We start from the raw sequence: 16160 nt of genomic DNA, 5'->3' as shown, positions 1-16160 counted from the left end.
CGGCCGACGCTATACCATCCATCTTCCATAACGGGTATAGACCAAAGTAAAACTACAGAGATTGCAAATTCACCCTACCTTTGTAACACACGAAAATTGTATGAGCTACCATATGTTTAAGTCAAGGGCGTACCCATGGCCTAAATTAAATATTTATGTCATGGAATAATTAAACATAAAAATTTCATTAAAAAAATAAAAATACAACCAAACAAAGGGAACATTATTAAGAGCATTATCCCTAAAAATTGGTTCTCTCAACAAAAATAATTATTAAAAAAAGGTAAAAGATAAGTGTGTGTATACATACGCATGCATGTGTGTGTGTGTGTGAATACACACTTCAATCTCTATCCAAAACAAACCCCAACCATGTTTAAAACATCAGGGAATAATAAGTTAAAAACCCTAATAAGATAAATAATCAGCTTTTATGAATCAATAATAGAATACAATTTTCTTTCCTTAATTGGATAATAACTAGAGAAAATGGAGGAATGGATCATTAAAAGTGGAGTGGAAATGGCTGGGAAGAGGACCACAATACAAGCAAGCATCTGCTATTTGCTTGGTGAGTGATCAGCAAAGGGAAGGTACCAACTATATAAAAATTGGAACATGTGTGTTATATATACAGTGGCAATTTTGTAAATATAAACAAACATATTAATAATTTTTTTTTTTTTGCGACAGACTGGGCTATAGCCTGGTCAACCCCTCTAATAAGTCTGCCACTGGCTTAAGTCTCTCCCATAAAAGTTTGTCACTTACAGAACTTTGAACAAGTTAATAAACAGTCCCTAAATTACATTTAATGTGTATATGAATGATCATCTTTCCCAAATGGGCCATATCCAAAAGAATTAAGGTTAATAAGTCCGGCAACAGATGAGACCCACCCATGCATGGACAATAGAATGAAAACATACTTCTCACACTTTATACTTGAGGATAGACTAAAACTATGCAAAAAGCTTACATCAATTAAAAACATATTCTCCTTGTAATTTGCAGCATGACCAGATGTTTCCCAGAGTTTCATATTATACATATTCGGTGATATAACCTGCCAAAACTCGGTTAAGTTAGGTTCTTGTTTATAAAGAATGTATTTCATACAAAGAATATGATCACAATTGATTTCTAACCTCTTGATAACCTCTGTCCCAATATTGCTTTTTAATAAACTCCATCAATTTGTTGTAAATTCGAGTACCAAGAGGAAGGAAGAACCAGCTTCCTGGGCTGAAATTCATAAAAGATGAACAAATTAATATCATGGACAATCTTGACATGTTAAGCAAAGCCCAGTTATCAACTCGTGTAGTACCTAAGAGGGTGATTAAAGAAAAGCTCTTGTTTTTTTCCCAGTTCTCTGTGGTCATATTTCTCTGCCTCCTTAAGCAGTTCAATATATTCCTGGACGAAAATCAACATTAGTCAGACCAGAATGTCATTTCAAAGCCAATGAACAAAAAGAAAATCCAAAAGACCATTTTCTTGTCCTTGGAATACAGATCACAATCCAAACTAATCCCTCCAACAAATTTAGGACATTCTTCTTGGCTGTTTCAAAAATAGATTTAAACTTATTTGAAAAAGTAAATGTATGTCTCATCTTTTTTAAATTTCACTCACACAAAATTATATCAGACAAAGACCATCCACCCATTTACACTACAAGTCGTAGCAAAATTTTTCAATGACTTACTCTGATTTCCATATATTTTGTTTTATTAGTAGCAAGAGGGTAACCAAATTTCCTCCCCACCCATGTGAAAGGATTCGGACCCCAAATCTCTTGTACCACCACAACTCATCTAACTAACTGAACCAACTAGAACCTGCAGTACTTTCTCTATGTCCGGTACTTTAACAAGAAAATTGACTCGTATACTTTCATGAAATCCTTATGCACGCACAAGATATTGTGCGATGAAATAGTACATAAAAGTAAATTTTAGTCCCATCCAACAATCCAGGGGAAAAAAAAAACTTATTCTTACCAATCTTTGATTTACACAAAAAGTTTGACTATTCCATAAATTTCTTAATGCATTACATGTGCATATCATGGCATTTCAATCAACAATGAATTATTAATATAAACAAATAAAAGGATGGAAGCATTCACTACAAATTTCTATAACCATACGCGCATTTATACTATGGAAATATTTAAAATTCTCCTCAGACTACCTTCACTTGAGACTAGAGGATATCTAAAATGCCTATCCAGTTAAAGTAACACCGAGTTTCAAATGGAGAAAGAGCAAAACCCTGAAATATTCAGCAGTTTGACAAAGCAGCTGATGCATCTAATAGTGCACTCAGTGTTATGCCTTAATGTAGCATGCGGCCTTAATCGCCAAATCTGACCACACTTAGCGCCTAAGTCAACCTAAAACCTAAAAACCCTAACTTAAGAGTGAAGCACATGCCAAAGAGGAAAGAAGAAGAAGGTACAGAGAATAAAATTAATTATGGCGTAGAGCCTGTTGTATTATTGCCAGTAAAGAGGTCTTTATATACAAGTTTAAGTATGCTACAACTATAAGGCATCCTTATGAGACCTTATCTAATGAGAAGAATACATGCTTAAAAGGCAAAACAAAATCTATGCAGGATTCGCTTTAGGAAAGCCTACTCCTAGTCTAATTGGGAAAGTATCTACCTCCTAAATATGTACAGCACCGTCCTAAGCAAGCTAGGACACCTAAAAGCCCAAAACAGCCGTAAATTAAGGTGCTGTGCGTGAGCTTTACACCCAACAACAGTAAGGGCGTGACAACAGGCAGAACAAATGTATCTACAAGGAGCCAGAAGCAGAAACCTACCTTCAACCGTTTTTTATCAGGGTATGATATTCCATAAACTCTCTGTAAACTCTCACGATCCTTGTTCCCCCTCCAATAAGCCGATGAAGCCTGAATTATGAATCTTTCAGCATAACAAACACTGGCAAATATAAGCTTTAACATTCACATGAGGCATCACCTTCAAACACCCAAATCCTTTCACAAATGATGTATTTGGTATATGAGGTCCACGACACAAATCAACCAAGGGACCACATCTGTACACTGTGATAGTTTTGTCAGCAGGCAGATCATTGATTATTTCAACCTAATTACGAAAGGAAAAAGAATCAGAAAAAGGAAAAAAAAATAAAATGAAGAAAATTAAACAAATAAACATATGTAGGGAAATAATTTGGAAATATTTAGTTTCAATGACGTAAAAATTGGAATATTAGCTGACCTTAAAATTGTTGTCGGAAAACATCTCAAGAGCCTGATCTCTTGTAACTTCAATGCGCTCAAAAGGCTGCTTTTCCTGAAACATTGAACAATCAAATTATTTAGTAACATGAAGTAGGGCACAATTCTCCACCATTGGAAGCAAAAAAGAAATCAAAACATCAAACATCAAGCCTTTGCATTCATAAAGAAAACAACTGCTGATTTACAAGTACTGGAAAAAAGTTGTCTGAGCAGTTAACTAATCAAAACAAGAAACCAAAAGTACTACCTTGGCAGCTTTATCTGCTTCTGAATCAATTGACTTGAAGTGATCTGGATTCAAGCCCAAGTCCCCATAAAATGCATCATAATAGAAACCCTGCAAAAGAATACCGCATCTTATAAGAAGAGAATCTGATTTACACATCATAAGTAGCAATAAAAAAACTCATGACAATCTAAACCAGCAAAGCAAGGATTGTGCAATTTGCCATTTGCAGACATTTCTCTTATTTCATTTCAAATGAGTTTCAATAATAACTCAATGCAGAGTTAAAATTAAACAGTATCAAACGATTGGAAGAAAAATATTATGCTTATCTTAATTGTAACAATTTTCCACCGCTTTGACAAACTAATTTGTCTAATCATCGAAAAAGAAGATGCATAGAACTTGAAGATACAGAATATTACTCGAAAAATGGAAGCTGAACTGATGTAATACAAAATGTAAAGCTTCACACGTGATAGTGACAAGAATTATAACAAATAGCATCACCCTATTGAATATCATCTGAAGAATCTCTTGCATTCTGAATACTAACATCATTTTCATACAATCACATTCTCATAAAACAATCAATGAAGATATAGATAGATTAATTCACTCAACAAATTCATATAATACAAAAATAATAATAATAATAATAAATAAATAAATAAATTTATAAGTCTCAAGATTAACAATGTTATCAAACAAAGTACCTCTCCTCTTGTTGTGCATGGCCCAATACACAACTTACAACCATACTGCTGCTCAATTGCCTACACCAGCAGCAAAAGACAAGAAAACAACATCAAAATTACCGCACAATCAACCCACCCCACAAGTATAAGAGAAAACTCAAGTGATAATACCTGTCCTAGAATGTGGGCACTAGAGTGCCAGAAAGTATCACGGCCTTCGTCAGAATCAAAAGTGAATAACTTGAGGTCACAATCGGCCTCTAAGGGCCTAGTCATGTCCCACAAAACACCATTCACCATGGAAATCAAAGCATTGGCCGCCAAACTCTTCGAAATTCCCTGAGCAATATCCATGGGCGAAGTCTCCCATCTCTTGCCTTCTTTCACAGACCCATCGGGCAGAGTAATCCTAAAAAATAAAAAATAAAAGCAGATACCCATTAAAGAAATAGAAGAAAAAAAAACCAGAAAGAAAGGAAAAAAAAAAGGAATTACTTGATGGGATCATGGGGGAGAGACTGGAGGCGGGCTTGTTGTTCGGACTGAAGAGACTGGAAGAGACTGATACGTTTGGGAATGACTTTGTTGAGATACTCTTCGTCTTTGACTTGATTTGGAGACGGCATCGCGCGGATGCGGCGGAGATTGGTGGCGGAGGAGGGTTTAGTGTTTTGACAGCGAAAGAGTTGAGAGGAAATACGGCGGCAGTTGAATGTAAGCGTTGCCAAGACTTTAGCACATTGCAGCATATGGTGTTGAGTTGAGAGCTAAAAAAGAGTATTTGGGGTTTCTATAATTCTTCTCTCAGGTTTTACGATTACGCTCCTTTTGTATTTATTTTCTTTTTTTCTTTTAAATAAAACTTATTAAAACCTTTTCTGACCGTTGTATTTGCAAATCTATGATTGTTCTAATTTCATCACGATCCCTAATTTATTACGTTTCCTCGAATAAGAATATAGGTTGTCCATTGTACTTAAATATGTCCCTGAGCAGAGCCTTCCCAAACGACATTTACTGTATTCTTAAGTTTGACCGAAACCCATAATAAAGATAAAAAAACAAGCTTGGGCTACAGGACCTACTTCAAACAATGGGCACGCTATGTTATCATTGACAAACATATAAGAAATAAGGAATCTAGATGATATTATTCTATTTCCGCTTGGCTAAATATTCATATAATATGATTGGTTTGGAATATTGTTATAGTTAAAACCGCTTTTGGTTATCTTAACACCTTTATTCAAATGCTCTCGACGAATAAACCCCTTTTACTTTATTTGTATAATCTATCTTTATTCTCTAGTGCAAAAATCGAAGGTAGCATGGACTATGAAACAAATGGGCTCAGAGGAGTCAAATTGTAGTTGGGCCTTGTACGGAGAGATATTGAGCTGAACCAACACTCACAAGAGTACTGATATGTAGCCGCATCACTTTTTCCCATTATCCCCCAGTGATAAGTTTTACGACTCTCATTTTGCCCTTATATGAAATTAATAAATGGATAATTATGTTATCAGATTGTCTATTCTAAAATCAAAATTCTAATTGCACGCAATAGAAGAAAAGCACAAGTCAATTTCTTGTAATTGTGAGGAAAAAAAAAACAAGTAAATTGAGCAAATTAGAAAACCAATGTGGACAAAAATATATCTATGCATGCTGTTCTTTTTTTTTTAATACTAATTACACAGATATTTATAACTATTGTTATAGCAGACATTACACTAATATTTATAATCAGTTATACATAACTGAAACTTACATTATCACATTAAATAATAAGCACGCCATTTTTTCTTCACTAAATACGAGGCTCCTATAAATCTTTAATTTAAGCTCCCAATTTTCTGTAATCATTTAACTTATTATCCCATAGCCCGAAGAAACATACGAGACTTTCTACCAAACCCCAACTCGTCAACTAATCTTTTTACAGAATTCCTCGTAGTTTCAAGCTTATAAAGAAAAAATTAGGGAAAAGAAACAAGTATTTGACAATCTGCAAAGTGCTATTTCCACATATCTTCACAAAATTCTGTATTCGGCACTAAAGTCTTCCCAAGTCGCAGCGGGTACCGCCACATCATTGACGATCAAACTAGCTAGCTTAACTCTGAGTCCGTGATTAATGGTATATTAGGTATGATATGGGATATGTTGAGAGATAAGAATTAGTTTAAATTTTTTTAATGGCGTTGATTGAGAAATAGGAGCTGCTGAGATGAATGAAATGGTTCAAATATCATCACTTCAATTTAATGCCCCGTGGGTTTTCCTAACAAAGTTCATTCATGACCCAACCTCGATTGAGCCTTATGAGTTTTGGCATATAGACTGGTGCTTTTAACAACCCTTCAATATACTGATAAAGCTCTTACATTGAAATCACATTCAAACACAAAACAGAAATATAATGAACCCATTTATATGTGCTCTCTCCTCCATCTCTTTTGCTCGCACAAGCATGCATTTCCTCCCCCCCCCCCCCTCCTTGCAAGCTCTTCATATTTATTATCTATCCGTTATCTTGACCTTTTTTTTTTTACAAGAAAATGAAACTTTCATTCAAGAGCAAAAGAGTACATCAGGTGGAAAATTATCCTTCCATGTGACAGTTTCTGAGCTTCTCAAAGCTCTTTTAGCAAGAGAGTGAGCACAATTATTACAACATCTTGGGACATGTTGAATTGATAACGATTGAAACTTCTCCTTGTAGCTGTGAATATCTGAAATTGTCCACACAATCTCCTTCCTGCTACTGGTTTTACTGTTGGCTAAATTGGCAACTTCAATACAGTCTGTTTCAATTATCACTGCTGCTAGCCTTGCTTTCAAAGCAATTTCCAGCCCCCATTTGACCGCCTCAACTTCTGCTTCTGTGACATTATCTTGGAATTTTGTGCTTTTAATTGCTGCCACTATAACTTGCCCTTGAGGATTTCTGATAACAACCCCCAGGCCTGTGAGCTGCTGCTCTGTGTAGACAGCCACATCCACATTGACTTTGTAATAACCAACAGGCGGGGGGCACCATTGGTCTTGTTTGCTGACATTTTCACTTCTTTTCCTTGTCTGCTCTTTCCCATGGACTCTTTGATAAACCTCTACAGCAGCTTGTGCTTTTGCAATTAAAGACATCGGGCTTACTCTTTTCCCTTCAAAAATTAGCTTGTTCCTAGCATGCCATATTTCCCACCAGACAACAGCCACAAATTCTACCTCCCTCATAGGCATCTTTTTTATCAAGTTCTGCATAACACTTAGAATGTCCTCTCGCACAACTCCCTGCATTTCAGAAGCAAGATAACTGTATTTCCAGACCTTCCTAGCCACCTTGCACTCCATAAAAGCATGAAAAGCATCCTCTACTCCTGATTTACAGACTTGGCAAATGGGCTCCTGTTGTGCAAATTTTATTGTATTCGCAAGCGCACGAATCTATTGTAGTATAGATCAATGGTGACGAGTGTCGATCCCACAAGGAGGTGGATTTTAATTATATGTAGAATTAATTTTGTAAATGGGTGGTTGAAATTGTGGTGGAAGTGATTTAAATTATCCTAAAATTGGAATTGAGATGGCGAGAATAAATTGAAGCGAAATCTATTGAAATGATGTACTTGGGTATCTGGATCCGTATCAACATGCATCGTGGGCTAAATAATCCGTATTAATGCCAATTAAATCATGAGGGGGGAATCCACGCCTCATGAACCACGCTCTAATCAATATGGTGCTAAGGGCTTATCATGCCAAATAATAATAACCTTGTACTAGAGGGCCGGTGAAACCAAGGCGGTACTAAACAAGATTAGTATTATTTGTCGACGAGAAGTCAAAACATCCATAAAAACTAGAGGGGAAGAGAAAATAAATTTACCAAATTAAGCCCATGACACATGTTGAGACTTCACCTTCAACCCAAACTTGAAAGAAAATTAGTCACTCATAATTGAAATAGGGGCAAAATAGGAATTTATTAAAATACGTAGAAAATATAAGATGGAGAAGGAATTATAGAAAATGGATCCCAAAAATGGATTCAGAGATATCAAATTAGGGGGGGAGGCCCCCTTTTTATAGATACATTGAGTAAATTGTGGCCATCGGATTAAAAACAGTTTGGACGCTCAGGATTTCGCCACGTCATCAGTCAACAGTACGCGTGAACAGTACGCGGTTTGACCACGCCGATGAACAGTAACACGGTTTGACCCGGGTGAACAGTGACGCGGTTTGGTTGAAAATAATCCTGTGTAATGCATGTACCGTACGCGAAATTTTTGGTCCACTGATATGCTGCCACGTCATCAATTAACAGTGCATAAGAATTTTAGTCCAACAGGATCGTGACACCTCATCAGTCAATGCCACATCATCGGTCAATGCCACGTGATCGATCCGTTTATGTGAACAGTGTCGTGAACAGCAACGTAGACAGTACCGTATATGTGAATAGTACCATACATGTGAACAGTGTTATTTTTCCTTTTATGCTCCTCCTAAGGTTTTCGACCATCCTGAGTTCAAAAGCGATGTCTGTTTTGCCATTTGATCTCTCGTTTATTGTGAAATGACTATAATGCCCCTAAAATACATAAAATACTTAATTAAAATAAAACACACATAATTAAATTACAAGAAGCTAAAACACATAAAAGTAAAGGTTGTTAGTAAGACTTGAAATATAAAATGACGGGTTTCTCCTTTATAATTATGTATTTTCTAACATTCAACAACTCCTGTATAATTTTTCTCCGAAATAACCTTTCTGCAGTTGGCAATAGATCCTTTGCAGCTCTCCAAATGAAGATTCTGGTTTTTCTTGGAAGATTAAGCTTCCAAATATTATGCCAGCCGTGAGAATGACCTGTTGAACTTGTTGGAGCTTCAACATATTTGAGCTTAAGGGCAACCTGGTAGCCACTCTTCACTGTGTAGAAACCTTTTTTGTCATAGTGCCACACCCGTTCATCGTTCTTGGGGTATCTTGGTAGGGGAATGCTCTTGATCACCTCCGCATCCTCCTTTGCAAAGTGATGCTCAATCAAAATATTATTCCACTGGTGGTCTGAGCCTATTAAGTCTGCAACTTTAGAATTAGCTAGGAGAGATGGGGAGAAGATTGGCCTAAAGGAAGTTGGCCTGGGAATCCAGTTGCTGGCCATAATCTGAATTTTGTCTCCTCTGCCTACTCTCCATCTTGTTCCCTGTTGAAGAATTTATCTTGACCTTTTTCAATCTATGGCTCTCATCTATTAAATTGATTTACCAAATTTAAAAAAATTTATTTCTTTTTTTTAAAGAGTAATTACATTTATTATCGAGAAGCTAGTGTTTTTGAGTTTAATAGAGAGAGATAGTTTGAAGAGATGAATAAAGATAACAAAACTTCAAAAAACTTATCACCCATACAATTATTTAAGTAGATGAGATAAGGAGATTGCAAAAGGATTTAAGAGTAAGAAAGCAGAAAAAATTAAAGATTCAAATAAGAATAGTATTAATTTAGAGAAAGGGTGTTTTTGCTATTAAATATAGTATAATTGAAAAGGGAGATTTTAAAAGAATAATAAAGGGATGTTAGAAGTCCGTCGCTTTTGCATATTCACAACATGTAAAAGCACTAAACTATCATCATCATATTTTCTCAAACGCATCCAAAATAAAAAATAAAATCTAGCAGCTCTTCAGTAGAATTGGTTGGTATCTCCTCGCTTTATCATTCAAATGAAAGATTTAAGTCTCTCCACTTTTTGAGAGTAAAATGATTTTAAATGAAAAAAAAAATTATTGTCGATTAAAAGTTGTGATTAGTATTAACACACACTTTAAAATGCGAAGAATTCTTAAATTGTGCTATTACTACTATGTCAACACATAGTAGAGAACCACGGTTCAATAAGATTTCACCACACGATCGATGACATCTTAGAAGAAACTATATCAAAAGATTTTATTGTAGAAAAATATTCAATATTTACGGATCGTTATACTTTTGTTTAGTATATATAAGGAAAAAAAAAACTATGTCTTATATGTATTATTTCTGGATGAATACACGAATATACAAATGTATTATTTGGAGGTAACGGTTGAGACTTTGATGGTGAAACAACAACACAAGGGTTGAAGTAGGACACCAATTAAAAAATAAAATTATTTAATGTAACAACAGGAAGACGGAAGTGTGTCCATGTGCGAGCATGTGCAGTCCGTTCCCACCACTTGGTCCGGCTATATAAACTAACCCAACGGTATTTCTCACTCTCCTTTTTCTCCTTAAATTACTCCCATCGTTTTTAATCTTCACAGCACTAGAGATTGTGTTATACATTCATACAACAACCCGAAAACGTCTTATAAGATAACTTAAAAATAATTACATTTGTCTTACTATTATAATTGACTATTTGTATTACCCCCATCGTATAGGAAATTCTTAGCCATAGCTAGCTGCATGCCATGGAATATTTCATATCTGTAATCGTAAATCTATATGATATTTGAATAAAATTACAACGTGTTTATTAATAAACACTAGAAAGCCACATTTCTCCAATAGAAGCTCAATTCACATGCTTCATTTCTATATATTTGGTCCCGTACTCCCAATCCGTCTACACATTAAATTAAACAAATGGAAGCAACTCAATCAAATTAATGATTCGGTGGTATTTTTTTTTTTTCCCTGTGAGTGGGAATGATCAGGTAGCGGCTTGTAGCTTGGTAGTAGCTGTGAAACTAGCTAGATTACTGGTGAGATCGTGCGAAGTATAGCTAGGTTTTAGCACAGTGCTTACTATTTTGATTCTGATTTAGGTTCTATTTTTCATTAAAGGGGAGGGAGTGGGGGGACCCAATATTTTGTCCCGAATTAAGCTAAAAACATAATGTATCACAGAACAAATATTGTATATGCTTCCTAATCTTTGAAGCATTGCAATTATTGGGAAGTGATACAGCATATCTTCCTTTCGCAAAATAGTTAACATGGTTCAAGTTATGATTGTAAAATTTGGTGTTGAGCTGAGTTATTAGCGTTAATTTCTTCTTTTACACTTGTATTCTTAAACTATATATCATAATTCACAAATACCATAAAGCTCATTAAATATATGTCACGAGTACAAAAAGTAATTAAATGCATTCACCTTCTATTGAATGTAGGAATTTTCCTTTCATCCATTTTGTCAATAGCTCTTTCGCCATTCGGTTAGGCATGCGTAATATGACCTTCATGTGTCTTTAGTCATGTTGGTAATTGAAAAAAAAAAAAAAAAACCTTAAGTTCTTTTGCTTTATATTTAATTTGCTATCACTCATCCGATGTGATCCTGTATATATATATCTATACTTATTAAAAAGGTAAGTAAAAGTTTGTATATTAGAAGATAGCTAGAGGATAGTTGTTTAGGTACTATATATATATATATATATATATATGTCGTTTAGGTACTTTATTTTTTCAATATCCCCTTATAAAAGTGTTTTTTTTTTCTTATTAATTCTCATAATCTTTTGAGACGTATACTAGATAATATGGAAATCGATCTCCATTCATACAAAATTACAGTGTGTATGTCTCCTTTAATGAACGGTCAAGATCAATGAGTTGGCAAACCACGTGCACAGTATGGGTGCAGCCGCTCGTTGTTGGCTGATGGATTTTTGTGACCTCTCTATCATATCATCATGTAACCCCGACGAAAGCAAATCAATTCATGATCGTCATCAACGATGCACATGATGCAGTTCACAAAGCATCAATCAATCGACCCTTTATTAACTGATTGATCAATTGCTGCACAAATTTCAGCTGACGCTTCCAGTCCCAGGAGTATTTGTGGCTGCCACTAACGCAACAACATGCACAATTACTGGCAATTAGTTATAAAAGCATACATAAATTCTCAAATGGTCCTCATTAATAAATAAACCATTAGCCCTAGCAAGGGTTAGCTAACCTGATATATATATATATATATATATATATATCTCCAGCAAACATGTGCCTTCCATGCCCCTGATGAAGGTATGTATCCATCTTTTGGAAAGGGGACCGTGGCTAAATATGTATGATACGAGCTATAATTAGTGGATTCGGACCTGATTAAAAAAGTATTAAGTTAATTAAAAAAGCTCAAACTAATTTGAGGAATTCAATCCAATAAAAGAGCTAATTATTTAAACCGTATAACGGGTTATAAGAGCTAGCTTTCTTTTTCTTTTTTCTTTTTTAAACATTTCTTTCTCTTTTTCAATATTTAAGAGAAATCGGTATATCAAAAAGTGTTAAAAATAATTCTCAACACAAAATCAATCAATAAAGGCATGAAAGATTGAAAACTCATAAAAGCAATCGAATGTGCCGGAACAAGGCACATGCTGATATTGCTGTCATCTTCTGCGCATTAACTCTCCCCACGAGCCCTAACACATGCATATCCTGTGTCGTACACACACAATAACACAAACCCCTAATTGCTTCGATAGCAACTGTATGTATGCTCCGATCCGATGACTCGATGAATTTATAGGCACATGTATAAGTACTTGTCAAAACTCAAAAAGTCATCGTCATCCTTCACATGGCATGTGCTATAGAACTGTACTCCTCGTGAACCCTGGAAGTTTCTGAGGCAAGATCCACTTACCAAGCTCGGGGACCGCTAGCTAGCTAGCTAGCTAGCTCTTAACTGTTCTTTTACGTGCCAACAACTTGTGCTTTTAAATCTAACCTTTTTCTCTATGTACCATTATCTGCTTTTGTGCAAACTTTACAAGTTAGGAGTCGACCCTTTTTGTGGAATCGCGCATTTCCACTCTTATATATATATATATATGAATTATTGGTGGCTTGGTTTTAACTGTTATTTTAAGCTTATAGCTTGCCCTGCATGGGCTCGACTGGCTCTTGCTAGCTATATTTTTAGAGAAAGCGTTTCTTTAATTTGCATAAGCCTTCCAAATGGATATTTATATATAGTTATTTAAAGCTTCGAAGTTAAAATGGTTCTAAATAATGAGAACGATGATTAATTACATGTGAATATGATGCTTGTTATATTTTGCACCGACAAAGCGGGCATGAGAATGGGTAACATGTTTTTGCTAGCTCCACCCATATGCAGAATTCTAATTAATTGTCTGTGTACTTGTGTAATCGCAAGTCAGCTACAACTTTAATTATTTTATTAGAATGATTTTGTTTGACGAATCCAACGCTAGAAATATTATAATCTTAATAAATAAATAAGTAAATATCATAAAACAATGCACCGTGTAAGAGATCAACAATATATAATTGGTTAAAAATTTTAAAGAACATTCTTAGTTGTCCCCCAAGCCACAAACTAGGGATCCATCATCCTAGACGAATACGAAGTACATAATTGTTTATTAGTATCATAATCTGAAATATTTTAATTAGTAACTTTCACTCCAACCACGTGCACACGTGCGGCTCTTATTTATTTTTGGGAAATTATCAGCCATATACCTTTAAATGACACCCGTATCAAACGTGTGTGAACACTTTTCAAGTGTATCACTCGTATACCCTAAGTTGACAAAACACTTCTACCGTCCACCAATCTGTTAACTTCCGTTAGAAAGTTAATAGAATTGTGGCAAATTGCCTATTTCGCCCTTAAAACTCAAAATGAGGTAAAAAAATAAATTTACCCCAAAAATTAATGTAAATTTTCAATACACAATTTTTTTTTATTTTGTTATTAACAATACATTTTTTTATTAAAAAAATGAATTATTAATGGTACATATCATTAACAATTATCCATAAAAAATCCATATTATACCATAAAAAATTATTAACAACATATTATTTACAATTATACATATTATACCATAAATCATTCCAGTTGGAGCTTGGAGGAGTAGATCTTCAAAAATTTAGGTTAAATTTTGGAGGAGTAGATTCGGTTGTAAAATAATTTTTTTTAGCAATTATTAACAATTATCTGATAAATGGGATGACATGTCATTTTTATCAATATATATCATATGATATGTCATTTTTTACTAGGTAAATGGGATGACATGTCGTTTTTTTTAATCAAAGTTTTGTTCATCTTAAAAGACTAGATTACCTTTATGATGTCAGCGCTTGCTAACGGAAGTTAACGGATTAGTGGATGACATAAGTGTTTTGTCAACTTAGGGTATACGAGTGATACACTTAAAAAGTGTTCACACACGTTTGATATGGGTGTCATTTAAGGGTATATGACTGATAATTCCCCTTTATTTTTTACGTATTCTACTATTACAACATTGAGGATCTGTAAAAATTCAAATTTAAATAAATAAATCAAATTACTTAAAAAAAAAACAACAGAAGTTAATTTGATCAGTGTGCTTGCATCAAAAAATGAATATGATACAGTATTGTTCTAAAAATTTGTTTTCCCAACTCTTTTGCAAAAAAGTTTGAAGAAAGAAATTGAATCGTATCACCATCATTAAATGCAAATGCTTCATATTCATTCTTAAAAATTGCATAAAACGTGTAAGTAGCCCAATACAATACAAGTGTGTTTGAGACACTATATTATATTACATTGTATTACATTATTTTAATATTGGTATATTGTATTATATTGTATTGCATTAGCATTGTATTATAATAATATTGTACAATTTTTAGTGGTACACTGTATTGTATTAATTTTTGTGTGATTAATTTAATTTAATTTAAATATTATATTATATTAATATTTTATATTATTTTTAATTTTAAATTAATATTATTTAAATTTAAATATTCATTATTAGTTATAATAAATTATAAATTTATTAATAAATTATAATGTAAAAATAAAAATATTATTTAATATTATATTAAATTAAAAAGTTATATTTTATAATAATAATAATAATAAACCGAAAGCAAAAAAAGAAGAAGCAAAAGGACAAAAAAAAAGAGCAAGCGGCAGTTGCCGCATTAACTTGGGCCCATTAATACAATGTTGCTATAACTTTTTATCTATCAAACATAGGCCTGTATAAATTTAATATAGTAAAGAGTTTTAATATCTCAACCAAACATGCCCTACAAGTATAAATAATGATAAGAGAAACTGAATTTAAAGTTTAGGGGGAAAAGAGGGGGGGAAAAAAGGTCCAATTAATGATTTGATTACAGAACATTGAAGTGTGGATCAAACATACAATAACAAACTTCCCTTATATTTTGGTCCAATATACGTGGCCTGGTTGGCAAGATATCGCCCACATGCCCTCACTACTAAAATTATCGACTCATTCAAATTTGTTTACGCCATATGGGGTCAATAATTATTAATGCTCGAAAGATGGAGAAAACGATTTCTTATTTTCTTGCAACTAATATATGTATATCATTTCAATAATAAAATAAATAAATAAATAAAATTTAGAATATATCAAAGGTAATACAATTAACTAATATATGTATGACATGTGTATTTAAATTTAATATAATCATCACTTACATAATGATTTTTCATAATCATGTGAGAGGGTTGTAAGTTACATGCATGTAACTTAGCATTAGCCATATATATATATATATATATATATTATAATATGATTTATTTATTATATAATTGACAGAATACCTCTAATGTTTTATAAAAATTTTTAACAAATAGATCACATTAAGTAAATATGATTTTGTTGGAACCATTCACATATATATAATTCATCAATAGGAATTAAATTACTGGCCACTAGATTTAAACATCGAAATCAAATAAGTTAGTCCTCGAGTGAACGTGAGTCTAATGTCTTGCCAGCCAAACAATGTTTAGTAGTAGTAGCAATTTAAATTTTACTTTGGACAATAACCAATGAGAGGGAACGCGTATTAGCGTATTGCTGTTTATGGCTGCTCATGTATATATCCCAGATCCATCGGTCAAATCATGACTAAATTTGTTT

At 33.7% G+C, this 16160-nt stretch overlaps 1 protein-coding gene across 2 annotated transcripts in view; it reads right to left on the bottom strand.

Moving 5' to 3' along the window:
* LOC18044418 (threonine--tRNA ligase, mitochondrial 1) overlaps positions 1 to 5050 on the bottom strand; it is a 10878-nt gene extending 5828 nt beyond the window's left edge. For both annotated transcript variants that reach the window (XM_006438380.2, XM_006438379.2), the window contains exons 1-10: positions 4704 to 5050; positions 4380 to 4617; positions 4227 to 4286; positions 3532 to 3621; positions 3262 to 3336; positions 2998 to 3126; positions 2838 to 2927; positions 1331 to 1419; positions 1149 to 1245; positions 980 to 1066 (exon numbers count right to left, since the gene is read on the bottom strand). In XM_006438380.2, coding sequence (XP_006438443.2) covers positions 980 to 1066; positions 1149 to 1245; positions 1331 to 1419; positions 2838 to 2927; positions 2998 to 3126; positions 3262 to 3336; positions 3532 to 3621; positions 4227 to 4286; positions 4380 to 4617; positions 4704 to 4957 — 1209 coding nt within the window. In that variant the 5' untranslated portion in view covers positions 4958 to 5050. The remainder of the gene's footprint in view (positions 1 to 979; positions 1067 to 1148; positions 1246 to 1330; positions 1420 to 2837; positions 2928 to 2997; positions 3127 to 3261; positions 3337 to 3531; positions 3622 to 4226; positions 4287 to 4379; positions 4618 to 4703) is intronic.
* Positions 5051 to 16160: the final 11110 nt, after the last annotated feature.

This window comes from Citrus clementina, unplaced genomic scaffold, assembly GCF_000493195.1.
Source record: "Citrus clementina cultivar Clemenules unplaced genomic scaffold, Citrus_clementina_v1.0 scaffold_4, whole genome shotgun sequence".
Classification (NCBI taxonomy): Eukaryota; Viridiplantae; Streptophyta; class Magnoliopsida; order Sapindales; family Rutaceae; genus Citrus; species Citrus x clementina.
The sequence above is the reverse complement of the archived record's forward strand: the minus strand, read 5'-3'. Positions and strand labels throughout refer to the sequence as shown.